The 27,461-nt window shown below is 45.5% G+C and overlaps 1 protein-coding gene across 4 annotated transcripts; it reads right to left on the bottom strand.

Annotated features, from left to right (window-relative positions):
• Positions 1–80: 80 nt before the first annotated feature.
• usp54a (ubiquitin specific peptidase 54a) lies at positions 81–27,461 on the bottom strand. 4 transcript variants are annotated; one of them, XM_062400871.1, is made up of 22 exons: positions 27,361–27,461; positions 20,152–21,001; positions 15,555–15,647; positions 15,328–15,462; positions 15,090–15,203; positions 14,869–14,951; positions 14,487–14,589; positions 14,223–14,369; positions 13,991–14,140; positions 12,213–12,381; positions 11,725–11,916; positions 11,260–11,394; positions 9,941–10,628; positions 8,934–9,067; positions 8,460–8,624; positions 7,776–7,895; positions 6,614–6,803; positions 5,077–5,960; positions 4,807–4,904; positions 4,362–4,478; positions 3,052–3,286; positions 81–2,646 (listed from the first exon to the last, which is right to left on the bottom strand). In XM_062400871.1, exons 2-22 carry the CDS (start codon positions 20,335–20,337, stop codon positions 1,997–1,999), a joined length of 4,788 nt encoding a protein of 1,595 aa, XP_062256855.1. In that variant the 5' UTR covers positions 20,338–21,001; positions 27,361–27,461; the 3' UTR covers positions 81–1,996. The 4 variants fall into 4 exon arrangements, with proteins under 4 accessions (XP_062256855.1, XP_062256856.1, XP_062256857.1 ...); XM_062400872.1 differs by having other exon boundaries at positions 4,825–4,904; XM_062400873.1 differs by lacking the exon at positions 11,260–11,394.

Here is a 27,461-nt window from a genome sequence, read left to right as displayed (position 1 = left end):
GTCACAAAGTACTGTGTGTGTTAAAGGAAAGAACCAAAGAACAAGTGAAAGAAAGACGTCGGACACGATGAACATTTCCTTTAAACATTTTAATCATCTGTTGACTCTACAGTGTAGAAAAATAAGCATCAAAAATATACCCCCCAAAAAAATATCAACAAAGTAAAATCTGGCGAAGCAAAACAGCCAAAAGGAAAAGAGTCTCTGACATGATGAAAAAAAATATATATTTTCATTTGAATTATGGAAAGTTCACTTTGCATCGATTCTGTTTTTCAACTCAGGTCTAAAATATGAAATTAAATCAGATTTTATTCTGAAAAGATGAAATGCCTTCTTTTTGTTCAGTCCTGATTATAACAACTTATAAATGTAATTATTTTATTCTTAAAAACGTTTTTTTATCCGAAATATATTTTCTTCAACATCAGGACTTTTTTAAAGAATCAATAAATCCCCAAAAAATTATTTCAGATGGAACTTTTCTGTAGTTTAAGTGAAATTTGGTAGTTATTAATATCTTCAAGTGAAATAACGTAAACTTGTAGTTTTTTTACAATTTTCTGGACCTCAGACCGAACTGGGGTTTGTTTGTTTAAGCAACCCCACCCGCCTCAGCCGGGGCACGAGGCGGGTGGGGTCAGCCCCAGGTTTCTTGGCATACAGACAGAAGTCTCTCAGTCTGTTGATTAACAGCATCCTGGATTGTTTTCAAGGTGTTTGTTCAGAATCAACTGAACCAATTGAACGTGGTCTGGGTTGAGAGAAGCTCCTCCCACGATAACAGGAGAGACGTCGAAACTAATCAGCAACGAGCAAAAGAAGTAAATCTATCTCCAACACTTGTGAAGTGCACTACATTAGAGTTACAGGCAGTCGAGTCACTGCACTAAAAAGATCTGCATATATCATTACAATAAATGTAAAGCAAAGACCAGCAAGGCTATCAAGGCTAGAATACATCTGAAAACATCATGCTAAATATTAGCTGCAACTCTGTCAAAATAAAAGCTTTAGTTATTCGTCTAATATAGCCTAACGACAGAAATCAGCCTCAGGTTATGTACGACGAGGCTGGACACTTACTCACTTTATAAAATTACATCAGATCTATAGCAGAGTATACGCAGGTTATGCAGGTAGAATAGTTTTAGTTAATCTACAAACATCTCAGTCTGTCAAGCCTACAAAAATAAATAGAGGAGTACGTATAGTAGTATGTTTATATTTATAATCTGAGGAAGGAGCTGCTTTTCTACTTCCTGTCATGATTCCTTCATTTCCTGTGACACGATGCCCAGCTGTAGATCAACAGTAGATAAAGATGGACAACGCATCTTCACTTCCTCAAACTCAGAGTCTGTGCAGTATTGATCGTGGAGTGGAGCCTTGGTATCGAGGTCCCGTCTACACAAGTAACTTGAACTACCTAAAATGACAGAAACCATCTTCTAGGAACATTTACTTGGGCCCATATCCTATCTGCTCACATGGAGGAGGTAGGAGTTATGACATGTACTATAGCCAGCCACTAGGGGGCGATCAAAGCATTTCACCTTCACTTACTGGGAGCCATCATATTGTCCATCTTTATTTACGTCCTCACGTCGACCTGCTGATCCTGTTCGGTCACATGGTGCTTTGTCTTCATTAGAAAGTTAAATGTGCTTGAATCCAGCGAATGTTCAGGGACATGATTGAATGAGCGTCTGCAGGAGAGACGAGTCGGGACAACATGTGGACGTGTGCTGTGAGAGAACTGATTTATACTGAGACTGAGGTTGTTAAAGTGTTAGAATTCTAACTGAAGAGCTGATGATGCTGCAGAGCAAGCAGCCAATCACAGAGTTTCATCACAGCTTGACAGCAGCCGTCCGTCTAAATGAATGTTGGCACATTTAACATAAAAAAAACTAAACTCAGGCTGAATCGCCGGCGTTAAGACTTTGTTTTACTGGTGACGATATGTGACCTCTGCCGGCAGCTTCAGGCCTGATCAGCTCCCCGGGCGGAACCGAGCCACGTAAGCGCCGCATGAGGCGCAGTAGGGACGTGGCGGCTCAGCTGGAAGCTGCTGGCAGAGGGAGCACAGCAGGGGGTCCCTGCGGGGCCGGTGCGGGGGAGGCTGGTGGGACTGTGTCCGCTGGAGGGACAGGTGGTGGTGGCGAGCGGCGAGGGGATCCCAAGAGGAGCTGGGCTGGACAGTCCTGTAGTGGGCATCACGGCGCCAATCACTCTCAGGGGGGACATCCAGCCGGAGAGGCTGGGAGGGAGCTTCACCTGGAACCCTGAGGTGGTGTTGGGGGTGGTGGTGTGGTGGGGGGATGTGGTGTGGTGGGTAGTGGGCGGACCCGTTGACTTTAATGGGCAGTGATGGTTGGCGGTAGTGACCGTTAGTCCCGGTGGTGGTGTTGGCAGAGCGGCGAGGACGGGACAGGGTGGCGTAGAGACTCTGTGGGGCAGGCGGGGGGGCAGCGGTACAGCCGGCACCAGGCCTGGTGAGGGAGGAGAAGGGAGGCGGGGCTCGGCGAGGAGCCCGGGGCAGAGTGCCGTAACTCAGCGCGATGCTGTGGAGGCTTTGTTCGGAGGGAGCTTGATGCCGGTCAGACACAACCAGAAACTGCTGCTGGACGCTCGGTCCAACTCCTGAGGGGGAGGGAGAGGAAGAGGAGGTAGATGAAGAAGAAGAGAAAAGGGAGGAAGGGGAGGTAGATAAAGAAGAGCCGAAAAAGTAAAATTATTAGAACACAGGTCATCATGAGGCCTCACTGTTTACGAAGGGGATCTTAAGATCTATTTCTCTACCTCTAACATGTAAGTAGTGATCATGTCAAACTATTTGGTCCTGTGTTAAGTCTCATCTAGAAGCAGGAGAGTCCAAACCTTTCAGTCTTTTACATTCAGCCACATTTTCATTCTGATGAAAACATTTAGAGGGAAACTGGATGAGAGCAGCTCTGCTCGTGTGTGATGGTTTGTGACGTTATGATATGTTGATGCTGGTGAACAGCAGGTGGAGGTGAAGGTGGAGGTGAAGGCCCAGCGGGTTACCTGTACGTCCCCAGGTGGAGGGGCCCGAGCTGTGTGGCCGTGATGTCTGCGAGGGGGGGTGATGTGGAGGAGGTGCAGGAGCTGAGGGGCCGTGGTGTCGGGGTTGGAGGTGGTGAAAGGAAGGATCTGTGAAGGAGGAGGAGGGGAGGTGCAGGGAGGAGGTGCTGGGTCGGCGAGGGAGGGTGGAGGAGTGAAGGTCTGCAGGTGTGAGGGGGGGTCTGGACACAGAGGGGTCCTTCAGGGCGAGGAAGTGGAGGTAAAGAATAACGGAGAAGCATGATGAAGAGGAGGTGGAGAAAGGAGATGGAAACAGGAGTGAAACGAAGGAGGAAGGTAAAACAGAAGAAAAACAGGACGGATTAAAGAGGAAAAGAAATAGAATGAGAAGCGAAAACAGACAAAAAGAAAGAGAGATGTGAAAATATATAAAGAAAATAGAGGGGGGGGGGGTAAAAAATAAAAACTGTTAGAACGATGGAGGGGAAAACATGAAAACTGATACAAATGCATAAATGAAAACAGAAATAAGACACAGGGACAACCTTGTATCTCTGAGATGCAAGTTTTTTATCCAACTATTAAAATAAAGATTTGTGTTTTCTTTTAGACAATTGTTCATTTCTATAGAAACAAATTATATGAGTTCAAAGGATAAGGAAGTCTAGGATTCATTGACTATTTATTTTATATATATCAGCCAAAACTTTTAAATTTTTCAGTGGTTGTTGAAGTTGTATAACAGACACATTGACACTCCAGCGCTCAGAGGAAGAGTTGAATCCTCCACTGCAGCAAAATCCCTCTGACATGATCTGTGGATTCAAACCTCGGCCTTCGCTTCTCATCAGGCCGTCACCGCCTCGCACCGAGCGCTGCGGCTGAAAGCTTAATGGAGGAACTAAATCAGTGATGAATCTTTAATGTGCTGGCCTGAGGCGATTCCTGTGGGCGGGATGCAAGATGTCTAAACGCCATCAGCGTCGGCCTTTGACAGAACATGAGGGCGTGTTTTATGAATCAGAGGTTAAGTGTTGTCATTGTTGTTCTTTGAAGAACCAGAGAAGAGCTGTTTACAGTCTGAGAGAAGAAACTGAGCCAGCCTGCAGTCACACTGTATGAACACAGGGGGGCAGCAGCAAACAGCAACAGCAAACTGGCTGAGGAAGATGATGACATCATCGTTTTCACACACAGGCACACATCATCTTACACACATCATCATACTATCATTAACAAACACACAGCTGGTGTGTTTTTGTTGAAACAAACTTTTGTTGACTGTTATTTTTGAATGCATGTGTGTCACTTACACAGCTGCGAGAGGCAGGGATGTTTTGGGGTCGTGACCCGATGGCGGTTCCGCTCAAGCTGCGGGCGATGCGTCGCAGGTTGTCTGCGCTGTAGCTCTCATCGTCACCCGACCCCGGCTGCACGGAGAAGACACGTTAGCACGTGAAACATTTTTGCACAGGCAGAGAAGTAACAAACTGCAAATGAGGAGGTGATGCGGTTTAATGACACACACACACACACACACACACACACACACACACACACACACACACAAACAAACACACAAACACACACACACACACACACACACACACACACACACACACACACACACACACACACACACACACACACACACACACACACACACACACACACACACACACACACACACACACACACACACACACACACACACACACACACACACACACACACACACACACACACACAGTCCAGTACCTTATGCAGAGTTGTTACCGGTGTTCTGTAGCCATATCTCTCTATCTCCGCCGTCGGTGTTTTGGATCGTCCAGATCCTGACAGCATTCTTCTCACACCTGCGGGCAAACACACGCACGGAAATGAATACAACCACTGACACAAAAATTCATTGTGTATGTGAGGTGGTTTTCTTTTGGCGAAACGATGAAAGCTGCTCTGTGACTCCAGAGGCGGTCACATGAGGGACAGAAGTGTCATGTGATAGAATCTCACTACTGCAGTTCGTACCTGGTTTGTTGCCAGTTGGTTGAGGACTGACACCACGGCTGCCCCGCTGCATGCTGGGAGCCAGCAGACTGGCCTGGTACAGTGAGTCCAGCTCTGACAGCTCCTCACAGGGTGACGTTGGTGCTTCTTCTCCTCCTCCTCCTCCTCCTCCTGCTTCTCCGTTCTTGAAACTGAAGTATCTGTTGACGTTCTCCGCCCAGCGCTCCACAGGCAGGAGCGATCTGTGGCCCTGGGCGGGGGCCGTGGAGGTGGTTTGATCCGGTTGGTGCACAGGGGGCAGGGGAGCGCTAGAAGGTGAGTCTGCAGTGGCATAAGATGGTGGATGAGAAGAATCAACCACATCATCGTGTGGCTCAAGGTGTAAGCAGGACCAGTTTCTAGTGGGAGGGGTTGGGGCTACTCTGGAGGGGGAGACCGATAAAGGGGGTGTGGTCTGTCCCTGTCTGATGTAACAAGGCTCCTTCTCCATGATCAGATGACAGTCGTCGTTGGTGCCAATGGGTGATGGAGTTCGGGAGTGCGGCGTGAGGGCATGAGCTGGGATGGGAACAGGTGATGCTTTGGTCCACTGGGTGGGGAACTCCATCTCCTCAGGTGGAGGGGGTGGAGCCAAACTCTCCAGAGGACTCTGCTCCCAGGTGTCCACACACAGAGCAGGAAGGGACGCAGCATTGGAGAGGGGTTTCCCAACACGAGAGCAGGGGCCCCTGGTCCTGTTGTCCTCCCTGGGAGCCACTGCGCTGTAGGCGGGGTCAGAGATTGTTTTGGGAGGGAGGGGCTTAACAACGCATGGAGAGAGAGGCAGGGCCTCCTGGTCCTGACCGGCGGCTGATTGGTCGCCCTGTCTGTTCGTCAGAAGTATTTGGAGCGAGAGAGCCTTTTCACTGCAGAGAGAGAGAGAGGGGCGTGTTAGGAAGGAAGTGTCTGTGTGAGAGAGTGTGTCGTGGCCTGCAGTATGTCTGGAACAGATGGTGTCATTCGAGAGCTCCTGCTAAACACAGTGCTGGTTGTGTGTGTGTGTGCGTGTGTGTGTGTGTGTGTGATTCAGAGGTTGTTTCCTGGGGAGTCAGTGTTGACAATCTGTCACCATGATTCTCACTAAGCCAGTCATTATGAAAACACCTCACAGAAGTCGTGATTGTGTTGTCAATCCGTGATTTTGAGGTCTCGCCCATAAACACGCTCATCCAATCATGAGTCAGTCCCAGCTGTCAGTCATGACGTCTCAGCCTGTTTTCACATCATCAAATAACTAAAACCAAACTGATCAGAAACATAGACACTTGAACATCAGCGTGAGGAGAACGATCTTAAATGACAGAAACCATCTCTGGCAAACATTTATCCAACTTCAACAAGATACGTAAAGAAGATGATCAGGTCGACAAACTTTTTTTCCCACCTTGAATGTTTTTAACCACATTTTTTTGTTTTTGATTAGATTATAATAACACAAAAAAGACTAAATATTTTTGCAACTACTATATTTTCTGCTTCTATGTGACGTCTGATTGGCTGAGCAGACTTCAGGTGGTACCTGGGCTGTTCCTGGAGCTGCTGCTCCTCCTCCTGCTGCTGTTGCTCTGGATGCTGTCTGACTGCCACTGAGTCCTGCGGCCGCTGCTGCAGTTGCATGCGTTGCTGCAAACTGCGGGCTCTCCTCATGCAGCGCTGCAGCCGGCTGTTACTACTAGCTCCGCCCTCAGACGCCACCGGCCGCAGTTTGGCTGCAGCGAGGCCCCGTGACAACCAGAAAATGCACGACACATACAAAATAAAAGAAAACAGAACAAAAGAGAGGAAAGAATGAATAAGGATAAAGGAAAAGAAGGATGCATAAAATAACTTATGATGATTTCATGCAAAAATCTTAAAAATAAATCAAATATCAGATACTTGACATGGTGGTGGTGTGACTGTGTGTGTGTGTGTGTTTGTGTGTGTGTGTGTGTTATGGAACTGACAGACATGTGAGGTTTGGTCCGTAATGAAATGGTGAAATTATATTCAGACAGAACATTAAATTATTTCCATTTATCACAGCAACGGTTTTGTTTTTATTATTTCCATCAGTAATAAGAACACAGCGATGTTCATTTATAGACATAGTTCAGATATTGTCTCCGGAGAAACCCTGAAGCTCATGGGTGTTTGATCTCATGTTCGCTGACATAGACCCACCCCTACAGCTCTGACTAAAACCTGAACTCTGCCACAAAGTTTTTATCACTTTGTGGCAGATCACTTCGATCCGATCTTTGAGCAGAAGCTCAAAGATCGGATCGAACGATAAACTGGAACTATACTTTACAAAGTTTGTTTTTCTCTGAGGAGACAAAGTTTAAAGACCTGAAGCTCGATTTACTACTTTTCATCCTGGTGGTTTATTCACTTCAAATTTCATATCGAACACGTTTCTTTAATTCCGTCTTTTATTGTCTCGAACACAGTGATGTCAAGCGGATGTGTGTGTCTGTGGACATTCCTCAGTCACACACAAACATGTTGAGATCTCAGTGGTTGATGTCGTTAACAGCAGGCCACTGTGATGTCTCCGGTTCCCATTAGCAACCAAGCAGAGGGTTGGTGGGCGGGGGGTGTTGACCTCATTCACAGCATGTTTATTTTGTAAGTGTGAGTTATTTAGTGTGTGTGTGCGTGTGCTGGGGGCGGGGTCAGAGTAGGTGGGGGGAGCTTACAGACGGCTTCGTTGACGGCCGACAGCGCTGCGGCGACCTCTCCCGCCTGCTCCAGACGCAACGATTGGTCCAGCAGGAGCTCCGCCTCCGACACACACCGCTCGAAGCTGTCGCCTTTTCCTGCAGAGTGAACACACGTCAACAGATATTTATCCAAGTCCTATGGCAGCCGAACAAGCCTGCAACGCTGAAGTGGTTTAAAGCTGAAACTGATGGGAGCCCCCGGCTGTGTGCAACATCTGCAGTCCTACCATTTCAGGAAGTGAAAATCTACTTTCAATGCAACAGAACATCCAGCAAAATACATGATGTGGAGAATTATAGAGTCTGCTGCACTGAACCTTTTGAGCAAACATTTCATTTTAGCAATAAAATCTGTTGGTGATCACAGTTAAATGGAGTATTTGGAAAGACGGAAAGATTTGGTGAGGACAAAAATGTCCTCACAACCATAGAAATACATAAACACAGAGACACACACACAGGCTTTAGTTCCTAAGCACTGTCGGCTGAGTCAGACGCTTTCAGCTGCTCAATGTAGAACATTCCTATTGTCCAAAACAACACAACCCAACACATCACAAAACACACACATACAAACAGTCCCAGCTGAACCTCGGACAGCAGTTGAGTGACCGTGTGTGTGTCTGTGTGTGTGTGTGTCTGTTTGTATTTGTGTCATACCTTGGATTTGCAGCTGGTCCAGGTCCAGGTACTTGCTGGGTCTTGGGTTGAAGCCGAGTGCAGCCTCTCTCTCCTTCTCCTGCCGTCGCTGCTGCTCTTCGTCCTTCGCTCTCCTCAGCACCTCCTCCTGCAACTCGTCTAGCTCGCTGCGGCCTACAGGGGGCGCTGGTCCAACAGACGTAAACCAAATCACCAACAAAGAAAAGCCATTTGCTTACAAAACAAAGACACAGGATATTTGGATCTTCTCGTCTCAACAGATGAGAAAGAGGATTTGTTCCTCAGGCCAAAGTTAACTCACGCACCCCAAGATGAAACACGCAGCAACACATCAAGCTAACATGGAGGAGAGAAGGTTTATGACAGATACTGTAGCCAGCCACCAGGGGGTGATCAAACAATTTGGCTTCACTTTTTGGTAGCCGACATGTCTTTGTTTACAGGAATGTTAATGACACATAAACACAAACACACCTGTCATACCAAGGCTCCCTCTGCTGGAAGAGCTGACGTCCTGCAGCAGAGCGCCGCTGCTCTTTGATCTGATGTTCCTCCATGACGGCGCAGAGGAAGAGGAGGAGACCGAGGGCTTCTTCAAAGCACACTCCCTAAAGGAAGGAAGGAAGAAAGGAAGGAAGAAGGGAAGGAAGAATCGTATATAAGAACACTGTCATTCGGTAATATTTTTCTTTTGTTCTCTGAACTTGGGCTGCAGTTGTAATTCACCTTTAACACTGTGCCAAGTAAATGTCAGTCATGTAAAACAAACCCATTTCCGGTTCTTTCTTCATTTTACTGGAAATACTTTTTAGTTTTGTCACTGACTCATGTGTGACCGATTTTTAATCTCTGGCCCCTGTGTTTTGAAAAAACAACAACTGAGCCGGTCACACTATCGTAGGCGGCATTAGTAATGGAACATCACAGCTTTGTTCCTGAGCTGGAAAATGGTGATAAATGGAAAAGGGAGGAGGAGGTGAACTTAGCTGTACAGCTGTGTAAATAAACTAAACTCATCAACTGATCTTATCAGCAACAACTTTTAAATCAACATATTTCTTCAACTGACATGGTTACGTTATGATATGATTTCTTTATCCTGTAAAGCCCTTGACTGTTTTTAAAAGTGTGATATAAATAAAGTTTGTTTGCATTGTCAGGGATCAGAAACAGCTCCTACCAACCTGAATATAAACAATGACTGCAAAGTGAAGATAAAAAATAAACCTAATTATAAAGATAATTTCTGTATTTACCAGAAGAATGTATGTTTACAACTGATTTAAGTTAGAGCAGAAATGATAAGTCGGGTTTTGTTCTGTGATTTGAACAAACATTGATCTGAAGCTATCGCCTTTTGTTACTGGAAATTACTTTCAGCTTAATAGGTGATAAAACTAACTCTTAATTAAATTAAATAACTGTTAATCTGAATAATACATACTGACCGTCTTAAATCAGGAGGAGAAAAAAAAGCTCACCTGTCTCCCAGGTTCAGGTCCAGGCTGACCGGGCTGCTGCTGTTCCTCTCGCTGCTCTCATATCCGCTCTCCATCCTCTGGATCAGTCTGGGTGGGGGAGGAGGAGGAGGAGGCAGTTCTGCGGCTCCTCCAACCCGTCTGTGGCTGCTGGAGGCGGTGGGGAGGGTCCAGGAGGTGCCGGGCCTGACCGACATCACCTCCTGTGGGCCTGGGAAGGAGGTGTTCGCTCCCTCTGAGGCTGGAGCTGCACAGTCGTCGGGCTGGGAGGCTCCGAGCGGGCTGTACCCCGCCTGGCGTCGCCTCTCACGGCTGAAGATGCTGTCGATATTGAGGACCTCTCTCCGGGGCTTCCATGCTGGCCGGTATTTCCCCGACCCCGTTCCTCCAGAGGAGCTGGACTTGGACTCGCTGATGATGCTGTCGGCCTCCCAGTCGAGGGGTTTGGTGGAGGAGGAGGAGGGAGTGGTGGTAGCGGCGGCAGGGTGGTGGCGGTTGTTGGCAGAGGAGGTGATTTCAGACAAGAGGACGGCGGCAGGTAAAGAGGTGGATGAAGAGGAGGAGAGGGTTCGGCTGTGCAGGATGTTGCTCATGGTTTCCTTGAAGTCTCGCAGGCGATTGGTTGAAGATGAGAAGGAGGATGAAGGTTTGGGGAGTTGACGAGGAACCTGCTGCTCTTTCAAAGTCTCTCCTGTGGGGGAGGAGAGAGAGGAAGAGGAAGAGAAGAGGAAAAGATTTACACAGAGGCAAGGAATGAAATGAAGAAAAGACAGAGATGGTAAAGAAGAGGAGAAAAGAAGGGAGTAAGAAAGAAACGGTAAGAGGTGGGCAAGTGAGAAAAAAGAGAAGTTAAATGAATAACAGATCATAAGAGTGACAGTGAAAATGAATGAACAATGTTAATGACACTAAAAATAATGCATCATTCCTCTGCCTTTACCCCGACTCCCCTGTTCTTACTACTGCTTTTTATTTCCTACATCTTCATTTCTGTTAACCTTCACTTCAAAATATTAGAATAAACAAAATTGCATGTTTAATATCTTTGTTTTCATGTTATTTTTACGAGAAATTACTTAAAATATCAAAAATTAAAAATGTAAAAGATGAAATCTACTTATTGTATTATCTACTTTATAAAGGTCAACATTAGATAATACATTTACTAAGACGGCATATATTTAATTTAGTATATAATCATTTCTGTTGATTCATTTGTGAAATGTTCAACTTGATATTTTCAGAACTTCAGCTCAGTTGACTTTTATTCCACGTCACACTTTTCATAGTTGTGCCCAGCAGCTCCCTCTCTGGCCGCCTACCCTCGCTGTGGTACCCGGCGGACGAAGCTTCGTTGTTGGGTTTAGATCGCCGGGTGCGGCTAGAGCTCCGCCTCCTATCCCCGGGCCCGCCTCCCTTCCTCAGAGACTGGTGCTGCTCACCGTCCGTCACGGGGCCTTAGCAACGAGAAGCATGGCAACGGATGTTCAAAGCACGATCACCACGACAAGCAGCACAGACAATGACAGACGTAAAAGAAGCAGCGTGGCCGAGCGTGATTGGCTCCACAGCAGGGTCAAATCTCATATAAGCTTTATAACATATGTTCAAACAGAATGAATGGTGTGTTATAGGAGAGGTGAGGGAGCTGAACCCCGCTGTGAATGGTGAATAACATGCAGAACGACAGCTGAAGGTCAAACACAAACATCGTGAAGCTCCTGACTTTACACTCGCTGCTCTTTCTGATCTTTGCAGCTCTAACAGTTGTGCTTCTATTCAGTCACCTATGGTATCCAGGCTGCAGAGCGAGGCGTGCTGGGCTCCGTCTGGACGTTCGATGCAGATGACGGTTCCCTGGGAGTCAGACGAGTAGTGACTGGCCAGGGACTCATGGTGAGAGTGGGAGGGCTGTCGGCACGAGTAGCTCTCCGTCGACGAATCGGTGCGAGTGTCGCTGGAGATTGACGGCTCCCGGCCTGTCATTGTGGGCAAGAGGGGGGTCGACGTGTCAGAGGTGATGCATAGTAAATTCACACACATTAAAATACACTGCATCCTATCAGATACTCCTAACCTCACTGCTGCTACAAGTTCTACGACGACAAGTACGACAGCCACAGCAACAACTCTTTCTACTGTTCTTCTAGTTACCTCAGCCTGGTCTGTCATAGTACTACTACCACGACAAGTACAAGTACTATTGATTCTGGTTTAGTTACCTGAACGTTTGCTGTCGTGCTACTACTACGACTCCTAGCTGTGTTGTAGTTACCCGAGTCCTCGCTGTCGTAACAGGCCTTGTTGAGGTGGTGGAGGTCGAGGCGTGAGGACAGGTCCTGCACCGTCACAGGTGTCCCTCGGGGGTCAGCGTACAGCAGCAGCAGGGGCTGGTAGTGGCCCTTGATGCAGCGAGAGACCACGTCCTTCCACTTGGGACCAATCTGTGGGCAGTGGAGAAGACAATGACTCCAAAAAACGAACAACGTTAACATGGCAAAGCCTAAAATTTGACTTTTTGATTTTGTCATGTCAATGTGACGACAGATCCCACTCTGTCTCACCACTCAATGGCACTGAATGGAAACCGTGTTTTTGTCATTCAACAGGTCGTTCTTCGCTTCCAAACAACTTTGTGATGAAGCTGGATTTCCAAACTCGCCAGTTTCCAACAGTGAGAAGTACTTAGTTACTTACTTAGTACTCGTCATTTAAAAAAAAAAATCCATTTGAGACGTAAACTTAACGAGAGACATTTCAATGATGCAGCACATACCAGAACTAACTCCTCTGGCAGAGTTGAGAAGTTTTTATTCTGAAAAACTAAGACCCATACAATCTTGGATTAAATATTGTAAAATTGAATTTAAGATGTTTTCAGAACTTTTTAAGGACCCGCGGCCACCCTGGTACAGTAAAGACCACAGAAATCAAAACTCAAAAATCACATTCTTGGAAACAGCAGAAATAACATCCTGCAACGAACTAGCTACTAAAGCTGTAATGTAGCTGGTGGAATTTACCAGCAGCAGTCAGGACGTCTCGTCACCTCGAAAACACGACACAGCAGGTAAAACAAAGTCGGAAACTGAAACGTTGGAGCCTGAACTATCCGATGCCTTCAGTCTGTTTTCCTTAACGTGCGACAGAAATCTCCTCCGGTTTGTTATTTCAACCCTTCCTCCATTTTCCAAAAGTCCATGTCCACCTACGGCTCTGTTCGGATCTAACAGGACGTCCCAAAACTCAAAACGCAGACACGTCCATTAGCCATGTGCGGTTACGTGTGTGTGTGTTTGAAAAAAATGTGTGTGTTTGTGCAAGAGAAAGAGATAGAATGAAAGTCTGCAGTGTGAGCAAAAGTGTCGGCTGTGGTGGTCTGTGTATGTGTGTTTGTGTGTGTGTATGTGTTCTGACCACACCCTCAGTTCTGTCCAGCTGATCAACAATAGAGGGATATCCTTGTTTTCACAACCAGCAGAGAGAGGCGAGCGACAGAGAGGGAGAGCGAGGGAAAGCAATCTCTCCCTCCACTGGTGTTTTTATTATACGCAGCAATGATAGAAAAGAAAGCAAAGACAGAGGAGGAACGACATCAAGCAAAGGAGAAGAAAGAGGAGGAGGTAGAAGAAGGGAGGCAGGAGGCAGAGCGAGGAGAGAGGTGCAAGGAGGGACAGGAAGAGAAAGAGGTCACTGACTACAACATGAGGTCAATTTCCATTTCCTTAAACTACCTCTTTCCTTCATTTTCACAGCACACACACATTAGTGTTTCTTTAGCTGTGGTGACAGTCACTCCCTAACCTTAAAAAGGGAAGAATGCCACATTTTGGGAAACACTTCAGTGCAGAGTCGGAGTTAATGGACAGCAGAGAGAAACAGCTGATCTGGCTCTGTGCAAAGAAACAATTAAAGATGTAGGAAGATCACAGATTTACCTCCCTGAGCTGCTTTCAGACCAGCTCTCAACCCCACATATCTTCTGAAAGGTTCTGGTTTTCTTATCATATATTATCAACATGTAAAGCTGACATGGTGCCCTGCTCAATGTACCTCTTTGACGTGTGCGTCATCAAAGTACATCCATCTACGGATCTTTGTCTGGAAGAAGAAGGTGGAGTAATGTTTCCCGTAGTAACACACCATACCGACCAGGTAGAGCTCCGACTGACGGGCCTTCTCCTCCGTCACTCTGTAGAACAACTGCACAGAGCAAAGAGAGAGAAGGTGAGCAGGTAAACATCTACTTCTCCTCATACAACTCCTCATTCTCTCATCTTCTTACATCACCCAGACGCAGGCAGGTTCCCAGGGTGTGAATGACGTCCTCCGCCAGGTCTGAATGATCTGAGTCCCAAACCAGACCAATGGTGATGATCTCCGGACTGTTGAGGAGGACACGAGCGATCCTGAGCTGCTGACCACACTGACTCTGAGGAGGACGATGAACAAGCACTCCATCAAACTGACATGAAATTACTTCTTTTTGAACAAGAAAAAAACATTGCTTTAAATGTATGACAATGAATGAGTTATCGTTGAGTCTTACAGGACAGCTGCGGAGGTCTCCCATGCTGGCGTTACGCAGCAGCTCGCCGAACATGCCAGGAGTCGCCCGCTCCCTCGTCTCCAACATCTTCACGGCCTGGTTGCTGAGGAAGAGGAGGAAATGTGATTCTCACAGCTAAAGTTTAAAATGTATTTTCTCACATAAAACTAATAACTAACTCACTCACTCTCACACACACACACACACAAGCAGTGAAGTGTGTGTGTTTTATAAACCTCAGGAGCCTTGATGAAGGTAGTGACTGGTCTGTTGCCTTGGTGACCCACCCAGTGTAACAAGCGTCAGGAGTGTGCGACCTTAACTCACCTCATCAGACATTTCTCTCTCACTTATACACCCACCCACACACGCACACACTTACCACAGAGAGGTGGTGGAGATGTAGTGGACCATCTGAATGAAGGGTAGCGGGTCCGACGATGCTCCACAATGGCTGCAAAGACACTGACACACAAACACACACACAGACAGACACAAATTAAACATGGCATCTGAAGTCTTTTGCTTTCATTTGAACTTTTCCCTAAATCTAAATGACTCGTCCTCAAGGCGACAGACGAGACAGCAGCGCCGTGCTCTCACCTGCTCGAAGAGCGTCATAGCAAACTTCTGGTGGGGGATGCAGTGTCGGGCTGTGCAGATGTCCTCTTTGGTCTCATCTGCGATGTGGAAGTGAATCCTCATCAGAAGGTTTTCCTGCAGGGAGCAGAGAGGAAGACCTGACTTATCAGAGATGTCATTTTTAACAGCTAATTATTCCACCTGTTTTTACACTATATAGGTATGCATAGGTATGAAGTGTGTGTGTGTTTTATCTTACGAAGCACTCTGCAGCGTCGTCCATGATGCCGAGCTGAAACCTCTGCTCGCCCTGGAAGGTTTTGGCAAGTGCGTTACGAAGAGCGTCGGACGGTAAAACCTTCTCGCTGCTGTACTGAAACTGAGCGAAGATATTCTGGACAAAAAGACAACACCGACATACAGTGAGTTCAAAAACAGAAAGCTGGTCAAGGATCAGCTCCGAGTGTTGGCCTGTGTGATCCTCACCTTTAGAGCGCAGAAAATGCACGAGTCCTCCATGCACTTATGAGTCGTCAGCTGACGGAAACTACGTCGGAAGATATCGAGGTGCCAAAGGACCTGAGAGGGACAAAGGGAGAAAGAAATTAACATACAAGCCTGATGACGAAAATAAATAGTGGGAGGAAGGAAAAGTAAAAGACAGAATAAATAAAAGAATACAAAGAAGCTCCTGCTCAGGAAATTAATCCTTTATGGAAGTAGAGGAGCACTCTGAGAGAGCACATACCTCTACCTGCTGCAAACACATAGAGCTCTCTGCACCATTTCAGGAAAAATACAGAAAATTTTCGAAAAATGTCCCATCTCTCAAAGTTAAAGAAATAAAAAATAATTCCTGGATCCTGGAGTTCTATCTTGGTTTATTCCCCGTCCTTACAAGGAAATCGGCCCAGCAGCCAGACAGACAAACTGCAATGAAAACATAACCTCCTCGGTGAAGGAAATATTGATTCCATTAAACCTCTTAAACTAAAACCAGGAGTTTCAATCAATAAACATGTTTACCTGCGATGACCTGATCCCCAAATCTTAGAAGCTAAACCTCAAAATGAAAAAAAAACTACAACCTGAAAATAAAAACCTGTGCAGCCGTTCTATCCACAGCTCTTCTGTTTGATTATAATATTCAAACTTTTGGGAAATTTAGTCACGTTTCTAAATGTTTAAAAATCCACAAAAATCCAACAGACAAGAAATCGCACGGATGCAGCGATCACTTCGTCCAAAACTCATTGTGATGCGCATCAGTGAAGCTACCGGCCAATCACCTGTCAACACGGACGCACGGTGGCCCCCAACCTGAGACGGCAGCCAGCCAATCAGAGAGCCAGGTCAGAGACCCGCAGCGTGTTTGAAAGAGCAAGGGCGACCATGTCAAGCACATATGTGGAGCCGTGTGTGTCTGTGTGTGTGTTAGCATGTCAGAGTGTGTTCATCACTCCCTCCTTCTGCTCCAGGAGGAAAAACCATCTGGACGCCTGCGTGACGACAAGTTCTCCGGAAGAGGGAGTGTGTGTGAGAGACCAAGCGAGAGAGATGGAGTGTGTCAAAGTCAGAGTGACGATAGAAGATAAGAGTGTTTGTGCCAGAAGGAAAAAGGAGGGAGAGAAAGGGAGGGAAAGGGAGAAAGACAAGACAAAGAGGGAAAAACTGACACGATTTTGCATTTGTCAAAAATAAAAAAACTCTCATCGTTTGAGTGTTTGACTTAAATTAAATTATTGTGTAAAGTGAGAAGTAGAAACATTCACTCATAGACTTCTATAGAAACAACCAGGGGAGTCACCCTCTGCTGATCATTAGAGAGAATTATAGAAACTGAAAAACTCAAGCTGCACCAATTTGAAACAAAAAACAGGTCTAATCCTGAAATCAGGTGTTTTTATTATATTTTAGCAGCTTCTAATCTGCCATCATTTAAACTGTTGTTTCTCAGTGTGTGTGAGCTGATGGTGTCTGAGCCTGTTATGAAACCACTGGCTGCCTTCACAACCCGTCGTCACAGCTGGTTGAAATCCTGTGTGTGTGTGTGTGTGTGTGTGTGTGTGTGTGTGTGGACTCTAAGTCATGGCTTAGTCTGATGCTTCTTACAGACTTAGCAAAAAGCATCCAGGAAAGTTTTTTCAGGTGTGAAAGGTTCCTCGGACTTCAGTTAAAAACCATTCTAACCATAACCATAAATTGAGTCTGACCAATAGAGGCTTGTGGGTCCGGATGAAAGTGAACCACGGTTCAGTTCGTTTGCAGGAAAGGAATGTGACATCATTTCAGATCATCCCTCTCCTCTCCTGCTGTGTGACGGGAATGCAGACATGCAGGAATGTTTGTCATCACTTCACTTATTAGAAACGGGATTTTGAAGGATGATGACTCACAGTAGCTGGCCTGTGACTGGACAGTGGGTAGTTTAAATCCCTGGAGGATAGAAGTGTATTTTCTATGAAACGGAAAATTGATGAAGACGAAGGTAAAAGAATGATAAAGGATTTCATTATTCCTTGCTTACTGAACAGAAGGTGTGTTGGAGTGAGAGCTCTGACTCGTCGGTGAATCATAACAGTGGAGTCAGCACTTGTTGGTTTCTCCTTCCTGCCCCCCCACCAGGTCCAATATGTTGCTTTGTTTTTCCTGCAGGACGGAGCAGCAGCGCCCGACAGGTAACGAACCCTCAGTTAAGATAAGTGAAAGACTGCTGCACTCAAATCCTGTTTCATCTTCTAAATCATCTGCTTTTAAAATCAACTTCATTGGTTTCACTTGGGTTCTTACAATATTATCATTACTTTTAATGAAACTGATTATTTTGCCTATAAGATGTTGGAAAATAAAAACGAGAAGAACTGAGGGTTGATGGAGAAACTGATGACATGAAGCTACTTCGGATGTGTGTCAAGCTTAACATTTAAGCTTATTATATAAATTTAAGGTGCCTCGGCTTTATGATAAAAATAAAAAAGTATTTGTTATTATCTAAAGTTCTTGATTAAATAAATGAAAGTGAATCAGAAGGTCACAGCTGAGTCTTTGTGAAGGATGTTTTTCTGTTAACGTTGGATATCCCGGCCAGCGGGGAGGAAGAGGAGGATGAAGGTGTGTGATCAGCTGAAGTCAGGGCCTCAGCTGCAGCTTGTTATTGCAATGTTCTTCCTGTTCGCTTTGTCTTCGTCACACGTCGGAGCCGCTGAGCCTCCCGACGGCCTGAAGACTCCTGTGGTCCTCTGGCACGCCACGCCACGCCGCCTCCGCTTCACTCAGATCAGCCGCCTGCAGTCTCACAATCCTTTTGATCACTTTGGTTTAACGTGAGGCAGCGGTGAGAAGTTGGCCCAAACAGACAAGGAGCTAAAAGGCTGATGAAAAGGCTGCAGGGGTCGGGTGGTGAAGGTTGTCAGTTGCCGCGGCGCAGAGGAGTCATGAGGACGACATGTGTTCACAGTTCACTGGACTCAGAGCAGAGAACCTGCAGCTGAGAGTCACACAACCACTGTGGCACTGTTTCCCACACAGACGTCTCTCTCCCATGTGTATCCAGGTACATTAACAACTGGCAAAGTATATTAACTGTCCCAGAGGACATGACGTATAAACTCTGCTGTGGAAAGATCAGTGTTTTTGTTTATAATTCATCCAAACCTGTTTCTGAGTCTGTATATAACATTGAGCATAAATAAATGAGATGAGATAAACATGTTTTATGTCATACAGTTGAACTGTACAACAGCACTGAACAGCAAAATCTGCTGAGTTCTGACTTTAATGAATACACCTTTAAAAAAGGGTTTTGTGTTTTCCTGTTGACAGTAGACACAGTTGGTATTTATCACACGTCTGTCTGTCTGTATGTCTGTGGGCTGTGACCTCTGAACCTCCACCGATTGTAATGAAGCTGATCCAGGAGCAGCTGAGCTTTAGTTAAATGGCATAATGAGTGTTTCCTCTTTAGTTCGGCCTGTCATTTCGTCGGCCCCGCCCACCAGGGTTGATGAGCCAGCCTTAAACGAACGTACGACACCAATGATTACTGTTCTCACACACACTCCGTCCCTCACAATGTCTCAGCTTTTATTGTTGAGGCAGACAATACACACTCCTCGCCTCCGCCTCACAAAGCTGATGAGTCATAAATGTGTGTAACGTGCAGTCTGGGAGGTGTCGCAGGTGGAGGCTCATTACAGGCTCAACAAACAAAGAGCAGGTTATCAAACTGGTTGTTATATGCCAGTCATGTGATGACTGTTTACCAGCCACTGTATTTGGCTGACTTGACTGGCTCAAAGGCACTGTGGTGGGAGTGTTGGTTGCTTTACGAGGCTCCAGACTGCAGAGTGTGCAGACTGTGGCCGGTAGCATCCAGGCAGAGGACACAGCTGTGCTTTGAGCTAAATGCCAACAACAGCCCGTTGACATTCTCACAATCTTCAGGCTGTAAATAAAGATGGACGACACAGGTCCACGTCCTCCAACTATCCAGAGATGAAGTCAAAATATCTCGGATACGAAGGATGCCATCTTGTGCCAATGATGTAATTTGGAGTCAGAGTCTGCGCAGCCATCATATCGTCCATCTTTATTTACAGTCCATGTCAAATTGACGAAGCTAACATGCTGTTCATTGTAGGTAGCCATCGTATTAGCCTGATAATATTGGCATCAGTACAAGAAGAGACGAGGCTGAAGGGGATGTCGTTCGTTTTGTATTTGGTCTTTAAGTGTTGGGCATAATAAAATGTTGACCCGGCAAACTGGAGGACATTGAATATTTTTATCAATTCATCTGTGACCAGTAATTATCAGTCTATTAATCTTGAAAACAAAAAAAGATTAATAAAAATATTCTTTAGAAGCATCCCCGAAGTTTTCAAATCTAAATCAAATGCTCTCTTGTTTTTCCTGTGGAAGTGAGTCGACTGGTTTGAACTGCGACAGGTTCAACGCCTGAACTTCCTGTCAGAGGCCAGTGTATGGAAACAGCCGGATGCCATCATAGGTCAGAGAGAGAGAGTTGGTTTAAGTTCAAGAGAGGGGAGTTTGTGTGTGTGTGTTTGTGTGTGTGTTCGTGTACCTGCAGGGCGCTGTTCAGGAAGCAGCTGTTCTGTCCCGGCTCATTGCTCAGCCCTTTACTCGGAGCGATGGACGTCATGGTGCGAGGCGTCAAGATTCCATGCAACCCCCCATCCATTGTGCCGCCAACTCCGCTCCCACCAACGCCACTTCCGCCTGATGCAAAGTAGTTCCTCTTCCAGGACATATTCTTCTGTGTCTCTCTACGTCTTCTTGTTTGTGTCTGTGCCTCGCTCCCTGCAGGGATCAACTTCCGGCCGTCAGTTCTCGTATCGAGGCACTTGGAGCCATGTCCTCCAGCAGAGAGGAAAAAAATATGACAAACTGCTCCAAAATCTAAAATGAACTATGAATAAATTTGTGGATTTACAAAAGTTAGATGAAACTTCCTTAACGTGAACTCACTTCTTGAATCAGTATTTTAAAATCAAAGGAATTTCCAGGAGCTTTAGTATTCAAGGTTTTAGCTGCAGCAGTTCAAGATTAGAAATCCACGATATCTGTGTGAAATTTATACGTCTAAGTTTACATCCCAAAGGTTCTGTTTCTAAGGATCCAACTTGATGAACCAAAAAAAAGGCTTCTTGGGATTTTACTTTTTAGTCTGTATTTCTAAGAATTCCAATTCTCCGTGTGATAATCCAGGACTTTCAATGACTCATCCCGCTCCGTCTGCACGCGCAATGACTGCTGCAGGTGAGACGACCTTTGCCCTCCTTTCAAAAACAGACACATGCAGCTGAGCCGGGAGGACGCCTCATCCTCCTCTTCATCACCACCTCACTGCAGCCAACCAACACAAGCAGAGGGGTTCACAGGTTACAGGTCAGAGACAGTTTTTCTCGGAAGATCTGTAGAAAAAGGAAGAAGAGTTTGGTCATCGATTTCGAGTTTTCAGAAAAACAACATCGGATTTCACACAGTTGAGAAAAAAGCAGAGAAACGGGGCAGATTCTTCTGTTGTGGAAACCTGACATTACTCAGTAAAAAACAGCTCCTGTAATAACTGGATTCAAATCTCCTCTTAAACCCCAGACTGAGATAATTTCAGGCTTCTGCAGACGCTGTAATGAGTCGAGGAAATCTGCTCCTCCTGCTCTTCACAGCGAGCTCGCCTCTTTTCTCCTACACAGCACTCACAGTAACAGACACAAGCATTTACAGCTTCTCTATTTCTGTCCGTTAATATGTTCCCATAAGAGCCAGCTGCTGAACAAACGACGTCTCATTTAGGTCCAGACGGCTTCTTAATTGTTTTCATTTGAGATGCTAATGATATAGTTTTGATTTCCACTGGGCTTCACTACAGAAAAATGCCAGCACCAATCCAAAAGCCACACAACAGAACCACAATAGAAATGAGTGAAAACAGCTTTTTGCCATTTGATTTCCGTTAATGCCGAACATCTCAGCCTCCGTAGTCTTCAGTGTTTGACTTACACCGTTTAATGACAGGAATTACTGCATCAGTGGATACTTCATCGACTGTGTGTGTGTGTGAGTGTGTGTACTCTCGGGCTGATCATTGCAGGGAGCAACTTGTTTACTACAAGAAGGATCAGCTCATACTCCCACAGTCAACTGCTGATCTGACTGACTGACTGACTGACACACACACAAACACACACACACACACACACACACACACACACACACACACACACACACACACACACACACACACACACACACACACACACACACACACACACACACACACACACACACACACACACACACACACACACACACACACACACACACACACACACACACACACACACACACACACACACACACACACAGGATAAAACTGCAGATATCATGAGCCAACTAAGAGGATCTATGCAGTAATATTGAAGCGAAAACAACAAGAGTTTGCAAACAACATTCAAAAGAATGATTCTGAAGAAACTGAACAGAAAAGAAACAGATTTCAGAAATCAAATGATCCTCAACGAAACATATGATTAACTATTTTCATAAATGAACCACAACTCCACAAATTAGTGAATGAGTGCGTGTGTGTGTGTGATGCAGTAAGCGAGGGAGCGAGGTAAACTACAGGTCAGAGCAGAGGGAGGTGAGGAGGGATTAGACTGATCAGACCCCGTCTGTCTGTACAGGATTAGACTGTCTGTGTGTGTCTCTGTGTGTGTTTGTCTCTGTCTGTGTGTGTGTGTTTGCATTTCGGTCTGTAGCTCTTACATTAACAACATCAGTCTTGTTAATTGCAGCCGGTCAGCACTTTGAAGCAGCAGCAGTGTACCTGAAGCTAAATGAGCGTACAGTGTGTGTGTGTGTGTGTGTGTGTGTGTGTGTGTGTGTGTGGAGCTCCAGGCATAAACAGAGGAGAGAGGTTAACTGCTCAGAGAAGAAAATGTAACATCCTTATTTCTGCATCCTCAGGATTTGGTGTAAATCGCTGTGTTCCTTGTTTGACTGTATCCACTAACAGTTAAAAAAAACTGCCTCCATTAGAAAGTACAGACTGATGGAATCTGGTTCTTGGTCACTGTGTTTTCTAAATATTAAAATCCACCTCAATCCACCACCACTCTGGTTAAAGTGCTGGTGGATCCATGTTTGGGATCCTGTCGAGTTCCTCTGCAACGCGTCTGTAGAGAAGCTTAATGAAAAACCTGCGACATTTATAGATAAACGGAGAAGAAGCCGTTTCCCAACCGACCAGCTGCTATCACGTCACGGCAGAAAGAACGGATAAAAAAAAAAAATCTCCCCCTCCAAAACTGCAGCTTTTTATATCCTCCATAAACACATTAAGGTCCAGAGGTTGAATCAACACCAGTGAAATGTTAATTACAGGGAAAGAAGTGTGAAATTAAGAATGAGTGAGGGACAGTTAGAGGCTTATGGAGCCTGTAGGATTAGAGAAATGGACTTTGATAAAAACGCAGGTGTTATTCACAGTGAATCATGGGAGCCGACCATAAACATGAGTCACGACTGAACTGACGACTTTAAACATGACACAGAGTCAATAAACTTCTCATTCAAAGACAATCTGATCATCTGAATTTCAGACAGGTAGCTCTAGGTAGGTGCCGCTCTAAAGTGGAACACATATTAGCTATATGTGAGGATGAAGGGAAATAGAGGGGATTCGAACCCTCTTGCTGTGAAACGAGAGCCCCACTACGATGCCCAGACGAATCAGAGAGCCAGGATTATTTCAGCTGGTTCGAGGTCATTTCCTCTCCTGGTCAGCACTCAGGCCGATTTCGTGTAAAATTGGTTATATAACAAAACGCCAGTCTGTCGCAGAGGCTTTACAGTGACACACACTCACACACACACACTCACACACACACGCACAACAATGCTATAATGACCTCTAATTCGCCAGCCTGGCTCAGAGCCCGCTCCATGCAGCCGCTCTGCTGGCCCGACAGGAGACTGGAGGGTACTGGGAAAACTGGGGAGAAAGACAGAAACACGGAAGCTCAAAGATAAACAACCGGTCGGTCAGTCAGACACACAGACATACGGGCTGACAGTGTATTGATCTGTCCAGTCAGGTGAATTTACGGCTGCAAGACTTCCTTCGTTTCCAGACTCATTTTTCACTAAGCTCCCTTCTCATCAGTGAAACCACCGGTGCTGCAGGAACATCGAGGGTTCCAGGATAATTACTCAAGATCACTCACTGTTAGGCAATTAAAAGAAAATGAATCTGGGGCTTCACTGATCATTTATGTAAAGTACAATGACTTCATAGACACAAGATTTCAAGACAGATACAATAACTGATGAAACTAAATCTGACAAATCCAAATGAGAAGAAAACAGATATTCGGCTAAGAGAGCTTTCGCCATCCATTGAATAAAGAATGTTTATGCAGCTCTGATAATGAGAACTGTTTTTATTTAGCTCTCGCTTTTTATAACAATTTTCTATCTAACAACAGGCAAAGTTCATATTTGAATAGTAACGACCTGTTCACAATCAACATACACGTCGTTTTGCTACGAAATGGAGAACAATTGTAAGCAAAGCCGTCCCTATTGGTGTTCTTGATATATCATGTTCACCACAACAAGAGGTAATTGTGACCTTGACCTTTGACCTTCACCCACAGAAATCCAATCGGCTCAACTTTGGGTCTAAAAGAACGTTTGTACCAAATTTGATAAAATCCCCTTGCAGCATTTATTAAATATAGTGTTCAAATTGGAACAGACAGACAACCCAAAACATGCCTCCGGGCACTTGGTGTCCCCGGTGCAGAGGCATAAAAAAGCTAAATCTGTTATGGGATCAGATTAAAGCATCACCGCCCCTTTGAAACAAACCTGGACAAACTACATAAACATGGAATTTATGATTCGCTTGAGTAAAAGTTTTAATAGTTTCCTTAAAGACAGGAAGCAATCCAACTTTGAGGATTCTCTTTGGATTAATATGAACATTATGCCAACAGGATGAGTCTGATGAAAACATTTCTGATTTCCAAAAACCGCAGGGACGGGTTTATATTTGATCCAATTCTGTGAAACCAATCAATTAATCGGCTTCTCCGCTGAGGTTAAATTGAGGATTTTAGGTTTCCCCGCAGGACACCGAGCATCCTAAAGCAAACATTGGTTTTTCCATCGTATCCACGTCAATATTTCTAAAAAATGAAAAGCATCAGTGATACAGAGACGGAGGGAGAAATCAGTCAATAACTGACGTCAGGCCATCCCAGGAAAGTTAGAGAAGATGAACTGCTGAGAGAAAACAGCAGTTTTTTCCCCCTTCTAATTCTTTTCAGCCTGAACATGCACATAAAGATAAATTGTGGACATGACGTAAAAATAATCTGCGCCTCTCAGTTTGTTTTCTATGAATCTCTTGAGAGAATAACTAAGTCAGATATTTCCTTAAGATGCTTTCTGGGCACAGGAACTGAGGCTCGTCACGCCGCTGCCCTCGAAGGCAGCCGGTCTGAGGGAAGATTTGGGGCTAATGACTAAAAGCAGAGCTCATGAATATACCGCCGTCCTTCAGCGCCGCCACCGAACCAAAATAACTCGGAGAATTTGGGAATGTGGAGCACTTCAATGACTTAATTCCACCCAGTGAAAGGAGGAATTAGCTTCTTGTTGTGTCCCTCTGAGACTACCAGAAGAGTCCGCGTGTCAACCGGGGCGACGGCGGCTTGAGCTGCTCCGTCTCCGTCAAGGACGCTCGGGGCTCGAAGCCGTTGAGACCTGGGGAATCATCTCGAACACTATCAAGTAATCCTTCAATTATTTCCCCCCATTAATTTCCGTTCTAAGAAAGTGTGAGAAAATAGCAATAAAATATCCTTCACGGCTTCCTGCAGCTTAATGAGACTTCTTCAAATATGCTACAACAGTCCAATATGTTATAATTAAAAGCCGGAGATTCTTATATTTGAGAAGCTGCCATCCGCCATTTTTACCTGAGAAATTAAAGTAGTTTCAAATTATTCTCAATTGAGTGATTCCAGAATAAAAGCCTATTTTGTCAGACAAACAAAACTGTTCAATTAAAGTTAACTTTCATAAAACAGATGAAAGCGTTCAAAATGTACATCTAAAAACTGTTTTTCTTTTAAAAGAAATTACTTAAAAAGGTTGATAACAAAACAGCTGCAGGTTTAATTGGTGAATTCATTAAACATCCCGCAGCAAAAATACTCAATTATACGCATTTTTGTCCAGGAAAGAGATCAAGTAATTTCTTTACTTTAGCATCCATTGCACAAAATAGGAATCGATTTAGAAATTAGTGAATCGACAAACTTAATTGGCAAAAAATCTAACTCAAACCACATAACGAGGTGACATTTGAATATGTCAAATTGTCCTGCAGGAAGTCTTGAAGTGTATTTTATTGCCATTTTCTCACATTTTATTAGACCAAAAGATTAATGGAGAAAACAATTGACAGATTTATGATAGTGAGAATCTCTGCCTGCTACAAAATAGTAATTTCACACCCGTAAATTAAATTTTTCCACCGAACCCACACGGTCACGTCCCCTGATGTGGATGCATTGTTCTTATTTCCACTCTCCCACACTCCACACAAGCAACTTCCATCAGCTCAGTGAATAAACAGTAAATCATCCAGACCGGGAGGAGCTCCTCCTACACCTCCTCCTGTTCTTTCAGCACATTATTCTCCCATGATTAATGCTGAATAAGGTTCTTTTAAAGCTCCCACTGACCCCAACATATGCAACACTTCTGCAGGACTGATTCCTGTGCACAGCATCACTTCCTGCAAAACTTCTGAAGCTTCTCTGCAGTTTGAAGCCGATTCTCTGAAACACAAACCTGAGCTCTGGTGATTCATCCTCAAACCACCAGCAGCACCGGGGATTAGTCTGGACCACAGGAGACACTGCTTCATGCCTGAGCTCAACAAGTCGTTAGATCAACGAGAGACTGGGAACTGTTTATTCTCCGTGTTCTTTTACACAGAGAAGATCAACCAGCAAATAGACCTGATCTCAACACGTCCTGCCTCTTTAAACTGGTTCACGTTCTGCCTTGTACTACAGAACCAAACTCCATTCCCCAATCTGACAGTTTAAAGTTGACTTGCTAATAAAAGAGCATATTCTCGCTTCCGATAAAAACATAAATGACTTGAAGTATCACGCATGAGCTCATCTTTACATCGGCGGAAAATATATCGACTTCCCATCACTATTTTAAATAAAACGTCATTTTATACCGGTGTCTGCTGTTGTGTCCCGAGCTCCCGAACAGTGGCGACGAACACCGGGAGTTGAAGAATAAAACCGACTTCATCAAACAACACGCGGCGCAGACTATTTCCTGGAATACGAGCGGTTCACGATGAACAGCTTTAAAAGGGGCTGTTTTCCAAGCGGGGTCTGGTGCAGTGTTCTCCCCGCACTGAACACACACGGAGCTACATTACATCACTCCAAACTTCCCGGAGAACAAGGAGGACGCAGCCGCCTCCCGGCGCCGTTTCCACCGCAACCACTTCACTGCCCCTGCGATGGAACTGCCGGTTCTTCCTGCGCACTTTCGGGCACGTTAGCCGGGTCCCCGGTACCGACAGAGGAGCGCTAGCAGCCGCCGGGGAAGCAGAGTTAACGGCGACTACGCACAAATTTCCCCCCGACACCGAGAGAAGCGGAGACGCAGGACGGAGGGAAACACACACAAAGCAACATGGCGGGGAGAGAGGAGAGCGGCTCACCTGTGACCTGAGAGCCGGGGAGACACGCACACATCCCGGGCGACGAGAGGCCGGTGAGAGACGGAGCAGCTCCGGAGGTTAGGGACTGGAGGGGGCGGGGC

This window comes from Platichthys flesus, chromosome 12, assembly GCF_949316205.1.
Source record: "Platichthys flesus chromosome 12, fPlaFle2.1, whole genome shotgun sequence".
Lineage (NCBI taxonomy): Eukaryota > Metazoa > Chordata > Actinopteri > Pleuronectiformes > Pleuronectidae > Platichthys > Platichthys flesus.
The sequence above is the reverse complement of the archived record's forward strand: the minus strand, read 5'-3'. Positions and strand labels throughout refer to the sequence as shown.

What these genes read in the sequence shown, in the direction of transcription:
- usp54a (XM_062400871.1), bottom strand. Translation starts at nt 20,337, where the DNA reads ATGTCCTGGAAGAGGAACTACTTTGCATCAGGCGGAAGTGGCGTTGGT. An exon ending in ACGACGCTGCAGAGTGCTTC is followed by an intron (nt 15,204 to 15,327) that starts GTAAGATAAAAC and finishes TGCTCCCTGCAG; the next exon opens with GAAAACCTTCTGATGAGGAT. An exon ending in TTACGACAGCGAGGACTCGG is followed by an intron (nt 11,917 to 12,212) that starts GTAACTACAACA and finishes CCACAATGACAG; the next exon opens with GCCGGGAGCCGTCAATCTCC.